This window comes from Scyliorhinus canicula, chromosome 2 (assembly GCF_902713615.1).
Source record: "Scyliorhinus canicula chromosome 2, sScyCan1.1, whole genome shotgun sequence".
Lineage (NCBI taxonomy): Eukaryota > Metazoa > Chordata > Chondrichthyes > Carcharhiniformes > Scyliorhinidae > Scyliorhinus > Scyliorhinus canicula.
Genome location: NC_052147.1, coordinates 206,403,613 through 206,420,854, shown reverse-complemented (window position 1 = coordinate 206,420,854; position 17,242 = coordinate 206,403,613). Strand labels below are relative to the sequence as shown.

Below are 17,242 nucleotides of genomic sequence, written 5' to 3'. Positions count from 1 at the left end.
AAATATACACTGGCTCTCAGTCAAGCAACATCTTTGTTTTAAAATTTTCAAACTTTCAAATCCCTCCATTGCCTCACCCCTCCCTCTATCTCTGTAATCTCCTTCAACCTCACAATGCAATGAGATAGGTATTCAACTAATACTGGCTTCTTGAGCATCCTCAATTTGAATCACTCTATCCTTGATGGCTATACCTTCAATTGTCTAGGTCCAAAGCTCTGGAATCCCCTTACATCTTCCTGCTAAATCTCGCTTGCTTTCTTCCTTTAAGATACTCCTCACAGCCAACCACATTGACAAAGCTTTTGGACATTTGGCCCAATACCTCCTGATGTGGCTTGTAACGAGACTTTGGTTCATAATGTTCCTATGAAGTGCTTTGGGACATTTTATTATGTTATAACTGCTTTAATGCTGTATAAATTATAGAATTTACAGTGCAGAAGGAGGCCATTTGGCCCATCGAGTCTGCACCGGCCCTTGGAGAGAACACCTCACCCAAGCCCAAACCTCACCCCATCCCCGTAACACAATGACCCCACCAAACCTCTTGGGACACCAAGGGCAATTATTGGTCAATTCCCTTCATAATCCTGAAAACCTCACTTAGGTCAGCTTGAAGTCACCAGATTTCCAAACAAAACAAGGAGGACAATGAAAGGTGGAAAATAAGAGAAAGAAAGGGACAGAGTACATGAAAGGTGAGAGGCAGAAGACCGGGATGAGACAAAAGCAGGGAGCATAGTCAAAAGAAAAGCAACACACGACAAGTGTGGGGTGGAGGGCGCAGTTGGGGAGTACAGTCGCACTGGATTTATTGGGATATTATTAGGTAGATTGCTTTTTTTTCTATAAATTTAGAGTACCCAATTATTTTTTTTCCAATTAAGGGGCGATTTAGCATGGCCAATCCACCTAACCGGCACATCTTTGTGTTGTGGGGATGAAACCCAGGGGCACAGGGAGAATGTGCAAACTCCACACGGACAGTAACCCAGAGCCACGATCGAACCCGGGTCCTCAGCACCATGAGGCAGCAGTGCTAACCACTGCACCACCGTGCCGCCCTTATACTGGGTAGATTGCTGAGTTCTGTCAAAGCGTTCCCGTTCCTCCGGGCGTATAGCGGTGCTGTAAAGACCTTATGGACAGAATCTTTCTCCTCATCTTTCAGCTACAGGGATTGGACGAACTGGTAGAAAATAGAAATCACTCAACATGATGGCATGCAGCCTCATTAAATGACCAAACGCGCATCTTATGAGCAGATTGGTTTCTGCTCCTTGCCTAGCATTAATTAAAACCAGAATGGGCTGGTTAGTTCCGGATTCAGATTTTTTGTTTATGTTTGAAGGAAATAAAATTTGAAAATATCCCATTTAAAAATGATTATACAAGCACAAGCAAAAGATGCATCAATAGACAACATATTCAACAAGAAAGCAACAAAACAAGGTTGCAATGAACTTATTTTGTATGATTATTTTTTAAAAAGCAAAGTATACAAGTAATTCAATTAAGACAAGCAGACAGAAGACAATAGAATTCTGTGAAGTGGGATGACTGGTTACAGATACACATCTAATATGTGGATCAGATCAAATTACTCTCTCTACTTGACTGAAAAGAAGATAATTGGCAGAGATCATTACTTGCCTGCAAAAACTGTGTAAATTCAGAATAGGAGAGATTCTTTTTCCTGTCAAAGCCAAAGTGCAGCCGAATAAACTCACAATCCCAGTTGAAAGGGATATGATGGTGAATAATTGTCTGGCTGAAGATCTCTTTGATGTTTTCTAAGAATAATTTTAAAACAATTGTCATAACCAAATTTGATAATACTCAATAATAATTACACTTTAGTTTGTTAAACAGTTGCAATACATTTAGACAATATTTAAATGATGCACAGAAATCTATAAAAGGCTTTACCCAAACAAGTGTTTCCAAAAATAAATGGCAAGCGCTAAAGCAAACTGAATAATTAAAGGCTATAAAACAGCATACATTTTGCCACATTATATTTATTTCCATTAAATTAGAAAATTACTTCAATACTATTCTTTAAAGTTCCTTTTTTAAAATAAAATAAATTGAAATTAAAAACAAAAATTTGAATTGCACTCCTAAAAAAACAAAATGAATGCTTTGAGTAATTACACGAGTTTCAAGATACTACTAGAGCAATTGCATGCTGTCACTTGAACATTTGTTTTAACAATAGAAAGTTAATGGTAAAGTCCAACAACAGTTGTAAAAAAATATGTACGAATATACAAGAGCCAATTTTGCAATCCTAGTGCATCACAGACCAACAGCACAATGAAGTGCATGCAATCTTCAATTGGCTAATCTCACACCTAGGTTGAACTTGAAATTCCACTATGAGAACAGAAACCAACAGAACAAAAGCGTTTTTTAATAAACCAAATGTTACGAAACAATGTACGAGCATATATTCAGAGGTGCCAAAAGTCAGATCAGGCAGGAAAATTGTGGCACAGTGGTTAGCACTGCTGCATCACAGCACCAGAGACCTTGGTTCAATTTCAGCCTTGGGTAACACTGTGAGAAGTTTGCACTTTCTCTGTGTTTGTGTGGGTTTCCTCCGGGTGCTCCAGATCTCTCCCACAATCCAAAGATGTGCAGGTTTTGTGGGGTTACAGGAATAGGGCGGGGGAGTGGGCCTAGGTAGGATCCTCTTTCAGAGGGTCGGCTCGGTGGCCTGAATAGCCTCCTTCTGCACTGTAGAATTTCTATGGTTCTATAATAATTACAAGACAGCAAATTGACAGCACACAAAAGGAAGACATTGTAAAAGTCTCCAACCAAACATGACTGAATCTTATGGTATGGAACTGGAATTAAACAGGCAACAGCGCAGATGTAGCACTGGAGCGCCAAGAAAATAGACAAGCTGAACTCCAGTCTCCCAAGTGATAGGCAGAGCACTGAAACAAAACAGTGCTGCCCAAAATTAGACTTTTATGCAAGTGACTGTATTGGTGATCATATAGAATAATATTTTTCATTGTGCATTTATGTATTAAAAGTATTTTTTCATGCATACATAGAAAAAACATACAATAAAAGAAAATAATAACAGAAATAGACCCATATGGACCTCAATGTTTTGCCATCAAAACAATCATGCCTGATCTTCAGTCTTAACTCCACTTTCCCTCCCACCCTCTCCCCATATTCCTGGATTTGCTGAGACCAAGAATCTGTTATCTCAGCCTTAAATCTATTTAACAATGAAGAATCCACAGCTCCATAGAAATTATTCCAAATTGTCGCAGTTGCAGCCCTGATCCTGGAGCACCCCAGTCATCACCGCCTGCCAATTTGAAAGAGCCCCCTTATGCCTACTCTTTGCTTCCTGTTCATTAATCAATCTTTTCGCTATCCATACTAATATTTACACCAACTTCATGACCTCTTATCTCGAGTATTAACCTTTTGCATGGCATCTTACCAAATGCCTACTGGAAATCCAAGTATACTACATTTACTAGTTCCCCTATATCTACCCTATTAGTCTCATCCTCCAAAATCTCTACATTTTTCAAACAGGATTTCCCCTTAGTAAAACTATGTTGACTTTGTCTGATCACACTATGATTTTCTAAATGAAATATTAAGACTTGCTTAATAATAGACTTCAGCACTTTCCCAATGACTGATGTCAGGCTAACTAGTCAGTAATCTTCCACATTCTTGCTTCCTTGAAAGGCAGTGTTACATTAGTGTTACATTGAAGGCACGCTACAGCCTTCCAGCCTGAACATCGAATTAAACAACTTCAGATGGTCAGCTCTACTCCACCTCGACCCATTTGTTTTCATTTCATTTTAACTGTTTTACCATTTCTTTCTTTCTTAATATATATTTAATTCCCCTCCCCCCAGTCTTATCCACCTTCCCTTCATCTTTCTCCTCTTTGCTTCCCTCTTCCCCTCCCCCCACACCTACAGTTCATCCTCTGATGTTAGTTTCCCTGCTGTTTGACCTTTCACATCTTTTGTCCTCTCTGGGGACTGCCATTAACACTCTTTCCCCTTGGTTTCTGTGGCCATTAGCACCCAGTTTCCCTGGGTTTCTGTAGCTATGACTCATCTTTCATTCTCACTCCGCAGTATAAATACTTCCCACTTTCTCGGTCTGTTAGCTTTGACAAAGAGTCATCGGACTCGAAACATTAGCTCTTTTCTCTCCCTACAGATGCTGCCAGAACTGCTGAGATTTTCCAGCATTTTCTCTTTCATTTCAGATTCCAGCATCCGCAGTAATTTGCTTTTATCCAGTGTTACATTGTTAATTTCCCATTTGTTGGGTGCGTTCTAGAATTTTGGAAAATCATTACCAACGTATCCAAAAAACCCTACGATTTCAGCCATCAAAGATTGGGGATGTGTCAGCCTTTAATTCCACATGCTTCTCCAATACATTTTCTCTGCTGATATAAATGATGTTACAACACCCTGGGGTAGTGCATGGTCGATTCCAGCCCCACAGATGCCGTAGTTCTAACACAAGTGAATTAACCAATAATTTGGATAAAATGCACAGAATCTTTGCCCCTGAGAGTGCTCAATAAGTTATAGCCACCAGATTTGTAAGTTGAACACAATAATGGTTTATTTATAACAGAAACAAAAAGTTGAAATATGCAGTAATTATTTTTTTGGGGAAAATATTTTTATTCAGCAGTGCTAACGTTTTTAATACTTTAACATTGTGCATACACAAAATAACAAAGTAAAAACAACACAAACGCCAACCCCCTTCCCCCCCCCCAATAACCTATAACAAAAACCCCTCTTTGCCCCCACCCCTCCTCCCCCTTAACAGCTGACATTAACCAGCTCTTTAACAACTAACACAAACAAACCCTATCGCTGTGGAACCTCTCACCTCCCTCAAAACAAATTTGACCTTCTCCAAATACAGGACCTCCTTTTAGACCACCCAGCCATATCGAGGCACAGGGTGAAGAAGCTGACCTCCACCCCAACGTGCCTACCTGCGAGCAATCAGCAAGGCGAAGGCTACAACATCTGCCCCCGCTCCCATCTGCAGCTCCAGCAAGGCCAACACCCCAAATATGGCCTCCAGGGGACTGGGCTCTAAATCCACATGTAAGATCGCCGACATGAAGCTGAAGAACGACCTCCAAAATTTCGCCAACTTCGGGCAAGACCAGAACATATGTACATGATTGGCCGGGCCTTTCCCACACCGCTCGCAAACGTCCTCCGCCCCCTCAAACAACCGGCTAATCCTCGATACACCTTTAGCTGTATCAACCCCAAACCTCGTACACATCGAGGCATTCACCCTCCACAGCACCTCACACAACAACCACTCCTCCAGCAGCATCCCCAGATCCACCTCCCACTTGGCCTGAACCTCCTCAAGAAATGCTCTATCCTCCTCCAAAATCCTCCCGTAAATCACCGAGATAACTACCCCACCTCCAGCAAAATCGGTGACAACACCCCTTCCAAAAGCGAGGAGGGCGGTGCCACCGGAATAGTCGGAAAAACCTTCTCCGCAAAATCCTGCACCGGGTCCCCAACTTCTCCCCCAACTCATCCAAAGTTTCAAACCACCCATCTAGAATTGTCTTTCATTTCCATCACTCCTCCCAACCCCGAAACCAAGCTTCCAACCTCGCTGGCTCAAATCTATGATTCTCTCGAATCGGCATCAACATCGACCCCACCCCTAGCCTTGGGAACTGCCATAATTGCCTCCATATCTTCAATGTGGCCACCACCACCAGACTGCCTGAATATTTCCCATGGGCAAATGGGAGCGACGCCATTGCCGAACCCACAACACCGACTCCTTAAAAGAGCCTGCCTCCATCTTCAGCCACAAAGTCTGCAGCCCTATACCTTCTCTGCATTCGCAACCCAATATTAAGCTGGTTTGGAAGGGTCAGGTCCCCTACATGCCACCCCCTTTGAAGCACTGTCCTCCTAATCCTTGCTACCGTACCTGCCACACAAACGGCAAGATCAGCCATTCCACCCCCATAAAAATCGTTTTCGAATAAAAAGACAATCAGCAACTGAAATAGAAAAAGAACTGTGGCAAAATATTCATCTTGATTGCCTGCACCCGGCCTGCCAATGACAAGGGAAGGCTGTCCCATCTCAATAGGTCTGCCTTGACTCTACCCATGAGACTCGTCAAATTAAACTTAGAGCTGGGCCCAGTCCCGTCCCCAGTCCCGTCCCACCTGCACTCCCGAGTACCTAAACTGGGTACTTGCCTCCCGAAAGAACATACCCCCCTCCCCCAAACTAGCTCCCGCCCCCGCGAAGACACCACAATGCCCTCACTCTCTTCCAGGTTCAGCTGAAACAGCCCCAAAGCTCCTACCCAGTCCCATTATATCTCCCTCCGAAGAACCCGGGTTGGAGATATACAACAACAGATATACAACAGATCATCAGCATACACAGACACAATATGCTAGGCAGCACGGTAGCATAGTGGTTAGCATAAATGCTTCACAGCTCCAGGGTCCCAGGTTCGATTCCCGGCTGGGTCACTGTCTGTGTGGAGTCTGCACGTCCTCCCCGTGTGTGCGTGGGTTTTCTCCGGGTGCTCCGGTTTCCTCCCACAGTCCAAAGATGTGCGGTAAGGTGGATTGGCCATGCTAAATTGCTCGTAGTGTCCTAAAAAGTAAGGTTAAGGGGGGGGTTGTTGGGTTACGGGTATAGGGTGGATACGTGGGTTTGAGTAGGGTGATCATTGCTCGGCACAACATCGAGGGCCGAAGGGCCTGTTCTGTGCTGTACTGTTCTATGTCTATGCTCCACTCCCACCCCCTTACTATTCCCTTCCATTTATCCGAGCACCTCAGCGCTTTGGCCAAGAACTCTATCACCACGCAAACAGGAGAGGGGACATGGTATAACTGAAAATACCCCAAACTCATCTCATTCGTATGCACACGTGCCTTTGGTTCCCTATATAATAGTTTAACCCATGCCACAAATTTAGGCCTAATCTCAAACCTCTCCAACACCACAAATAACTCCACACGATCTAACACCTTCTCCGCATCCAATGACACCTCCCCCAATTCCAACTCCCTCCCATCTGCCGGAGAAAGCATGACATTTAACAGACGCCGCACGTTCAACGACAACTGCCTGCTCTTTACGAACCCTGTCTGATCCTCCCCAATCACCTTCGAGAGGCACTACTCCAACCTAAGCAACAGCCAAAATCTTAGCATCCACATTTAGCAGAGATATTGATGAATACGATCCACACTCTACCGGGTCCTTATCCTTTTTTTTAGCAGCAATGAAATGGATGCCTCTGGCAGTACCCAATAACCACCTCACCTTCAAACATCTCCACCAACAGCTGCGCCAACCTATTCAAAAGATTTTTATAAAACTCCACCGGGACCCATCCGGCCCGGATGCCTTACCCGTTTGCATCTTCCCTATCGCCACCCAAACCTCTTCCATTCACACTGGCTCTTCCACCCCTGCCCTTTCCACCTCTCGGACACTGCAACCGCCCCCAAACATCCCTCACGTCCAACTCAACCTCCGGGGTCTCCAACCAATGCAACATTTTGTAAATCTCCTCACTGCCGGCCCAGCATTACCCCTAGCCAACATTGACCAACTACTCCTTTCCCCCTCCCACCCCCAACCCACTTCCCAGAAATCTCCCAGCCACTTCTGCTTGAAACCACTTCTCCCCGTATCATCCCCATCCCCCCACCATTCAAACCTCCCAGGCCGATCACAACCTATCCATACAGGTTCCAACATCTCCCCCCATCTCGCTACTTTTCACTAGCCAACTTACATTTGCTAGCGAGATGGCCAATGCCAGAACCATCTTCCCCCACATACTCAATGCCAAAAAGAATACCCCTGTAAAAGGCCCCTCAAACCCAGACCTTCCAAACGCCCCAACACAATAGTGCCCCAAAACAAAACCCAACAGAAAGGAAAATAAAAAGGAAAGGAAAAGGGGGAAGAAAGAGAAACGAGAAAAGGGGAAGGGAATAAAAATTGCATAGTCCAAATTCAATTTAGTCCCAGTCCTTCAGCCTTCACAAACTCCTCCACTGTCTCAAAGTAGTAATCTATGGAGTGGTGTGTGACTCTCCGCTTCACCAGGGAGACAACCCCAAACCACATATTGCTCTTATATAATGCCGCATTGGACCAACCAAAAGCCGCCTGTATTCCTGCCATCTCCGCTGTGTGATCCTGGTAAATACAAATACCATCTCAACACTTTTTCCTTCACCTGGTAGCTATGGAAGTAGACTATCACAGCTCTTGGTGGTTCATTCGCCTTCGGATTCAGCCGGAGTGACGACGGAGCCCTGTCCAGCTCATAGAAGGAGGGGTTCTCCTCCTCCTCCTCCCCAACAATTTAGCGAACATCTTTGTAAAATACTCCGGCGGCTTCCGACCCTCCAGCAAACCCATGAGCCTCAAATTCTGCCTGCGTGACCTGTTCGCAAGGTCCTCCACTTTGGCTCTCAGCCCTTCGTTACTCTCCTGAAACTTACGCAGATCCTCACCCATCGAGGTGATCTGGCCGTTATGCCGCCTCCACCCCGTTCAATGCCTCTTCCTTGCTCCCGCACTGCCAATGTCTTTCCCGAGGCTTCCTTTGTTGGAGTAAATGTGTCACCCACATTTTAGCAAGGCCATCATCTCCTTTTGATGCCAATCGATATGCTTGGCGAATTGCCACTCATATTCACTGCCATCACTTTGGCCAGCGCGTCCACTGTAGTGGATGCAGACCCGCCCAGTGAGCTTTCACCCTCCATCTTTTCCTCCACAGCACTCCCCACCAGACCCGAGCTCGCCAGCGGACTATCGCTCGCACCCTTTCTTCCAGTATTCATCTTCTGGTATTTCAACATCCTTTGGTTGCTGCAACTTTTCCACCAGTCACATAAAATTCTCACCAAACTCTGGGTGAAAATGGCTAAAAAAAATCAAACTTGCCAGCAGAAGCCAACCAACACGCAACCTCCACTGACATGTCGCCACTGGAAGTCCAAAATGCAGTAATTATAATGGAATAACGGCCAGCTGATCTACTACTCCCCCCTTTTACCGCTCCACCCTCTAGCTAAACACACAAGACAAACACGCGGGTGGGGGCACTGAAAATAATAAGTGGATCAGTATATGATAATAAAGATTATTAATAAAGATTATTATTATAAAAAATATTATTATTATGAGAAATGGAAGATGTGTGTCCTTGCTTCAGCTGTTGATGTCATGGCAGCAGGCCTCCCAAGATGCTTAAGGATTGGAGCCACCAGCGTGGTCTTAGAGATGGTCATCTGGCTGGTGCATTCCACCAGTACTCCCAAACAATATGACCAACAGCCTTACTGAGATAAGAACAGATCTCCCCACACAAGATTTTAAAAGGGTTTTAAACAACTGAACCCTGTCTGCAGCTGGAGGCTTGACTTTGGTTTCCTTGCAGTTCAGTCTGGCTATGCAGAAAGAGGTTTTTACCTCGGATCTCGAGAAATAATTCACTAGATGAGAGAGAAATCAGAGCTGTCACCCTCCAGGCTTCTGACATCAAAAACAAAAGTAAAACCTCGTCTCACTAAGGAACATTCCAGAGACAGCAGAACCAATCGCTGTCTGTCCCTGAGAGGCTTTTGGGGACAGCTCATCGGCCACTAGCCAAGCCAGTCAGTCTGGGTGATCTGTCAGACCAAACCGCACATCCGGCTGGAGTTTCCCATTTTAAAATTAAAGGTAAATTGCTTGGTCTTAGAGGCATTAATCACCTATGGACAAAAATGGCAATAGCAAAAAGATTAACAGAAATTAAAAGGATTAAAAGAAGGAAAAGGGAGCAGACAGGGATTAAACAGGAGGATCCTTACACTTACCTTAATTTCCTCACATGTTTTAAGCCCCTAATGTACTATCTATTTCTGGTATGCGATTTGTGTTTTCCATTATGAAGACAGGTACAAAATAACCCATGCCCCTTCAATTTACTGCTGACCATGTGCCTGTCTAAGAGTTGCTTATATGTCCCTAATGACTCTGACTCCACCACCTCTGCTGGCAGCGCATTCCACACACCCACCACTCTCTGTGTAAAGAACCTACCTCTGACATCTCCCCTATACCTTCCTCCAATCACCTTAAAATTATGTCCCCTCGTGACAGCCATTTCCACCCTGGGGAAAAGTCTCTGGCTATCCACTCTACTCTATCCATGCCTCTCATCACCTTGTACACCTCTATCAAGTCACCTCTCTGCCTTCTTCGCTCCAGTGAGAAAAACCCAAGCTCCCTCAACCTTTCTTCATAAGACATGTCCTCCAGTCCAGGCAGCATCCTGGTAAATCTCCTCTATACCCTCTCCAAAGCATCCACATCCTTCCTATAATGAGACGACCAGAACGGGACACAATATTCCAAGTGTGGTCTAACTAGAGTTTTATAAAGCTACAGCAAAACCTCGCGGCTCTTAAACTCAATCCCCTTGTTAATGAAAGCTAACACACCATATGCCTTCTTAACAACCCTATCAACCTGGGTGGCAACTTTGAGGGATCTATGCATGTGGACCCCAAGATCCCTCTGTTCCTCCACACTTCCAAGAATCCTGCCTTTAACCCTGTATTCAGCATTCAAATTTGACCTTCCAAAATGAATCACTTCACATTTATCAAGGCTGATCTCCATCTGCCACTTCTCAGCCCAGCTCTGCATCCTGTCAATGTCCTGTTGTAACCCGCAACAATCCTCAACACTATCTACAACTCCACCAATCTTCGTGTCATCGGCAAACTTACTAACCCACCCTTCCACTTCCTCATCCAAATCATTTATAAATACCACAAAGAGCAGAGGTCCCAGAACAGATCATTGTGGGACACCACTGGTCACCGACCTCCAGACGAATACTTTCCATCCACTACCACTTGCTGTCTTCTTTCGGCCAGCCAATTCTGTACCCAGACAGCCAAATTTCCCTGTATCCCATGCCCCCAACTTTCTGAATGATCCTACTATGAGGAACCTTTTCAAATGCCTTACTGAAATCCATATACACCACATCCACTGCCCGACCTTCATCAATGTGTCTCGTCACATTCTCAAATAATTCAATGAGGCTTGTGATGCATGACCTGCCCCTCTCAAAGCCATGCCGACTATCTTTAATCAAACTATGTTTTTCTAAATAATCATAAATCCTATCTCTCAGAATCCTTTCCAATATTTGGCTCACCACAGACGCAAGACTGATGGGTCTGTAATTCCCAGGGATTTCCCTATTCCCTTTCTTGAACAGGGGAACAACATTCGCCTCCCTCCAATCATCCGGTACTATGCCAGTGAAGAGTGAGGACGCAAAGATTATCGCCAATGGCGCAACAATCTCCTCCCTCGCTTCCCGTAAAAAACTTGGGTATACCCGTCAGGCCCCGGGGACTTATCTAACCTGATGCTTTTCAAAATTTCCAGCACATCCTCCTTCTTAATATCAACCTGTTTGAGTCTATTAACCTAGTTCACATGGGCAACAAGGTCACTTACTCTAGTGAATACTGAAGCACAATATTCATTTAGGGCCTCTCCCATCTCCTCAGACTCTCGGCACAAGTTCCTTCCACTATCCCTGATCGACCCTACTCTCACTCTGATCATCCTCTTTTTTCTCAGATAAGTGTAGAACGCCTTGGGGTTTTCCCTAATCCATCCCGCCAGGGCTTTTTCATGCCCCCTTCTAGCTCTCCTCAGTCCATTTTTGAGTTCCTGCCTGGCTACCTTGTAACCCTCTAGAGCCGAGTCAGATCCTTGCTTCCTCAACTTTACGTAAATTTCCTTCTTCCTCTTGATTAAATTCTCCACTTCTCTTGTCATCCAAGGCTCCTTCACCTTACCATTCTTTCTTTGTCTCAGTGGGACAAAACTATTCAGCACTCACAGCAAGTGCTCCTTAAACAATCCCCACATTACTGTTGTGCATTTCCCCAAGAACAATTGTTCCCACTTTATGCACCTCAGCTCCTGTCTAATAGCAGTATAATTTCCCCTCCCCCAATTAAATACCTTCCCATACTGTCTGTTCCTATCCCTCTCCACGACTATGGTAAAGGTCAAAGAGTTGTGGTCACTGTCACCGAAACGCTCTCCCACCGAGACCTCTGACACCTGGCCTGGTTCGTGGCCGAGCACCAAGTCCAATATAGCCTCCCCCCTAGTCGGCCTATCTACATATTGAGTCAGGAATCCTTCCTGTACACACCTGACAAAATCTGCTCCATCCAAACAATTTGCACAAAGGAGGTTCCAGTCATTATTAGGGAAGTTGAAGTCACCCATGACAACAACTCTGTTACATTGGCACTTTTCCAAAATCTGCTACCCAATCTGTTCCTCTATCTCTTTTCTGCTTTTGGGGGATCTATAGAAAACTCCCAATAAAGTGACTGCTCCTTTCTGGTTACTGACTTCCACCCATACTGACTTAGTAGACAAACCTTCCTCAACCACCTCCTTTTCTGCAGCTGTGGTGCACTCCCTAATTAACAGTGCCACTCCCCCTCCTCTTTTACCTCCCTCCCCATTCTTCTGAAAACATCTAAACCCCAGGACATCTAACAACCATTCCATGCCTCCATAATGGCCACAACATCGTAGTTCCAAGTACTGATCCATGCTCGATGTTCATCTCCCTTATTCCTGACACTCCTTGCATTGAAACAGACACACTTTAACCGATTCCACGGAGTGCAACTTTGCCCTATCAACTGTCTATCCTTCCTCACAGATTTGCTGCACACTATTTCTGCCTGTTCAACAGCTACCATATCCTCTGATCCATAGCTCTGGTTCCCATCCCCCTGACAAACTAGTTTAAACCCTCCCGAAGAGCTCTAACAAACCTCCCACACAGGATATTGGTGCCCCTCCAGTTTAAGTGCAATCTGTCCTTCATGTACAGGTCCCACCTTCCCCAGAAGATATCCCAATGATCCACATATCTGAAGCCTTGCCCCTTGCACCAGCCCTGAAGCCACGTGTTCAGCTGCACTCGCTCTCTGTTCCTTGCCTCACTTGCACGTGGCACCGGTAGCAATCCTGAGATCACTACTCTGCTTGTCCTGCTCTATAGCTTTCAACCTAATTCCCTAAAATCACTTTTTAGATCCTCATCCCTTTTCTTAGCTATGTCGTTGGGACCTATGTGTACCACGACTTCTGGTTGCTCACCCTCCCCTTAAGAATCATGTAGACTCGATCCGAGACAGCCCTGGCCCTGGCACCCGGGAGACAACATACCTTCCGGGAATACCTTCCACAGAATCACCTATCCATTTCTCAAACCACTGAGTCTCCTTATCACTATTGCTTTTCTATTCTCACTCCTTCCCTTCTGAGCCACAGAGCCAGACTCAGTGCCAGAGACCTGGCCGCTAGGGCCTTTCCCTGGTAGGTCATCCACCCAACAGCATCCAAAATGGTATACTTGTTTGAAGGGGAACAGCCACGAGGGATCCCTGCACTGTCTGCGCATTTGTTTTCCTTTCCCTGACTGTAACCCAGCTACTCTTGTCCTGTATCTTGAGTGTGGTCACCTCCCTGTAACTCTTCTCTATCACCCGGGATGATTCGAAGTTCATCCAGCTCCAGTTCCCTAACATGGTCTCTGAGGAGCTGGAGTTGGGTGCACTTTCTGCAGGTGTAGTCAGCGGGAACACCGGTGGTATCCCTCACCACTCACATCCTACAGGAGGAGCATGCAACTGACCTAGCATCCATCCCCTCTTACCTTACAGAATGTAGCTGCACAGTGGAGCAACTGAAACTCCGCCCTCCGACTCTGCTCCTAGTCAGCTGCACTCTCTGTAAACTCCCGGCTCCCTTCTCGCTCTTTGACAAAATGAAATGAAAGGAGCACCTTGCTCCCACGTCACCTATCTCCCTCAGTCACCCAACTCTCACTATAGCACTCAAATGCAACCAAATTCAGCACTCGGTGCAAACAAAGTTTGCACTGTAGCTGGCTCACCTTTATACTGCGAGTCTCGCCTCTGAAAACCAGCCTAATCCAATTAACTAACTAACAAGCTCCAGCTGTTACAATTGTTACAATGCAGGAGGAGGTCATTTGGCATTGTCCTCATCAACCCTCTCTGTGGCCTCTTCAAAACCCCAGCATGCATCTAATCCGGTCCCACTGCTTTATCAACTTTAAATACAGATAACCTATCCAATACTTTGTCACTTTCAATTCTAAATCCATATAGTCTGATTTACCCCATCTTTCACCTTGAACTGGAAAGCACCTTGTTCCTCTGTGAAGACGGATGAAAAGTATCCATTTTTCCCCTTCTTAAATCAGACTTTTGGTGGCCTTTACTGATTTCCAAAACACTCCCAAATCCTCAGACTTGCTACTATTTTTTTTAAGCAACATTATGCACCTCTTCTTTTATTCTAATAGTATTCTTAACCATTTTAGTAAACAATCTTTCTGGCTGCGTTTTTTTTTAAATGGAATTAATTTTTGTTGAACACTTTGAATTCTTTCTTCAAATGTTTCCCCACTGTTTATTTACCACAAAACCTTGTAGTCTCTGTACACAATTAATCTAGCTAGCTCTGCCCTAATATCTATGTAATTAGCCTCACTTAAATTGGAAGATTCTGGTTTCGGACTGGTGTATATCACTCTCAAACCTAATATGGAATTCAATTGTATTATGCTCACGTTTTTCAAGCAGATCTTTTATTGAGATTACTAATTAATCCTGCCTCATTGCACAACATCAGATATAAAATGGCTTTGTCCTTAATTGGGTCCACAATGTAATGCTCCAGGAAACCATCACAAAAGCATTTTACAAACTTTTCTTCAAGATCACCTTTGCAGACTTGATTGGTCCAGCCGATATAAGACTAAATTTACGACAATTATTGCAATGCCTTGGTTACAAGCTCTAATTATTTCTTGCTGTATGCTCTGCACAATGGTAAAATTGTTAAAAGGTCTATAATCTACTCTCGCCAGCATATTCTGGCCCTTATTATTTCTAATTTCCAACCATACTGATTCCACTTCCTGACATTCTGAGCCCAGATCCTTTCTCACCACTGTCCTTGTATCATCCTTTACTCTCAAGACTAATCCTCCTCCTCTTCCATTTTATCGCAGTAATGACAATTAGATTTAAACTATTTATCTGTATCTGCACCACTAGTTTATCAATCTCCTTATGTATGCTTTACATATTCCGATAAAGAGCCTGTAATTTTTTTACTATAATTATATGCATGGACCTTATTCACTGATACCCTATGATTATTAAACTCTCTGTCCCTTGCTGTCCGACTCGCTTGACTTTAACCAAATTATTAGACTGTTCTATTGCCTTGACCTTTCTTGTTGGACTTCCAAATCTCCCTTCAGGTGAACCCTTCCATCCTTCTCTTAGTCGAAAGCCCTATCCTCAGTCCTAATTATGATTCTCCAGGAACCTGATCCAAGTCCAGTTTAAGTGGAGCCCATCTCGACCAAACAACCTGCTTTTTTCCCAGTACTGGCACCAGTAGCCTGTGAATAGAGCTCCTTCTTCCCAAATCCCAAAAGTGCGTGATCCAGAGATTATTACCTCTGAGGTTATGCATTTTAATTTGGAATCTCATTTCTCCAGCAAAATATATCATTCCTAGTTCTACATTTGTTCTTAGTTCCCACGTGGACCATGACAACTGGATCCTCCATCACTCACTCAGCGTTTGCCTCCAACTGCAAAGAGATACCTTTAAACCCTGGCAACAGGCAGGCAACACAACCTTCAGAACACCCGAGTCACATCACTCCCTCTGACTACACTGTCCTGCATCACTACATTTCTTTTTCCTCCCCCCATTTGAATGGCATTCTGTACAATGATGCCTTGGTAGCAAGTACTTTGTTCTTTGCAAAGACTTTGTATCTATTGATCAAAATCAAGGGCGGAGACTAGCCATTATTACATGCTGGATCCCACAGCTGCCTGACTCTGTTACGTTCTTCTGCCCCTTGGTCATTGATCAAACCTAAAGTTCTACTTAACCCAAAGGTTTAATTGCCCAGCGGAACAAAGTGCTCAGTAAAACTCCACCTACCTGGTACCCACAACATCTGCGACTCGAACTCCGGCTTGCTGATGTTGCTCAAGCTGCAGGCACTAACCACAGACATGGTTGCCCGGGGTGCCCTGCCATGTTTGAATAACTTTATCTCTCATTGCTAACGTAGTAAATAAAGTATAGCTACTTACTGTTTCCTAGCTTGGAGACAAAACAAGGAAAGAACAGTCACCAGCTACTGGAGATTAAACAAAAATAAAAAGTAATAATAGTTTTCATTATTGTCATAAGTAAGCTTATATTAACACTGTAATGAAGTTACTGTGAAAATCCCCTAGTCGCCACACTCCGGCGCCTGTTCAGGACACTGAGGGAGAATTCAGAATGTCCAATTCACCTAACAGCACGTCTTTCGGGACTTGTGGGAGGAAACCTGAGCACCTGGAGGAAACCCACTCAGACACAGGGAGAACATGCAGACTCTGCACAGACAGTGACCCAAGCCGGGAATCGAACCTGGGACCCTGGCGCTGTAAAGCAACTGTGCTAACCAGCATCTTCTTCCCATCAAATTGCCATTACGTCAAATTCTCAGCTAAACTCTTGGTTGAGGAAACGCTCTGTTCCTGGATTACTCTGTGCTTCCCTATTCTGTGCAGCAACAAACACTGTCTACTTACACAGGGCATACAGCCCCTCAAAGCTGTTCCACATGTCACAATTATTTTTTGCACACTTTTCTATCATACCTGCAAGTCCCACTTGAACATTTACTGTATCATATTTAGCTTTCAATGTGTCTGTTCAGTTCCATCCCTCTCAACAGCACTATTGCTCTGAGCCAAGACATCCTTTTACCCAAGACATCCTTTTAGTACTTTTCTCCAACCCCAAAAGATACTGAGGAATTTATTTTAATGTTTTAAATCTCAAGGAGGGTAGAAAATTAATGGAGACTTACATCCTCATTCCATCCCGATTTTCCATGCTTATTTATTCTCATCCCCACCACTTTTCACTCCGAACACTTATGCCTTGCTACACATAGAACCTTACAGCACAGGGGGCGGCATTTGGCCCATTGTACTGCCTCTTTGAAAGAA

The 17,242-nt window shown here is 44.5% G+C and overlaps 1 protein-coding gene across 2 annotated transcripts in view; it reads right to left on the bottom strand.

Annotated features, from left to right (window-relative positions):
- The window catches only part of slc25a12 (solute carrier family 25 member 12), a 137,373-nt gene that overhangs the window by 88,742 nt on the left and 31,389 nt on the right, over window positions 1–17,242 (bottom strand). For both annotated transcript variants that reach the window (XM_038789420.1, XM_038789421.1), the window contains one exon: window positions 1,657–1,796. In XM_038789420.1, coding sequence (XP_038645348.1) covers window positions 1,657–1,796 — 140 coding nt within the window. The remainder of the gene's footprint in view (window positions 1–1,656; window positions 1,797–17,242) is intronic.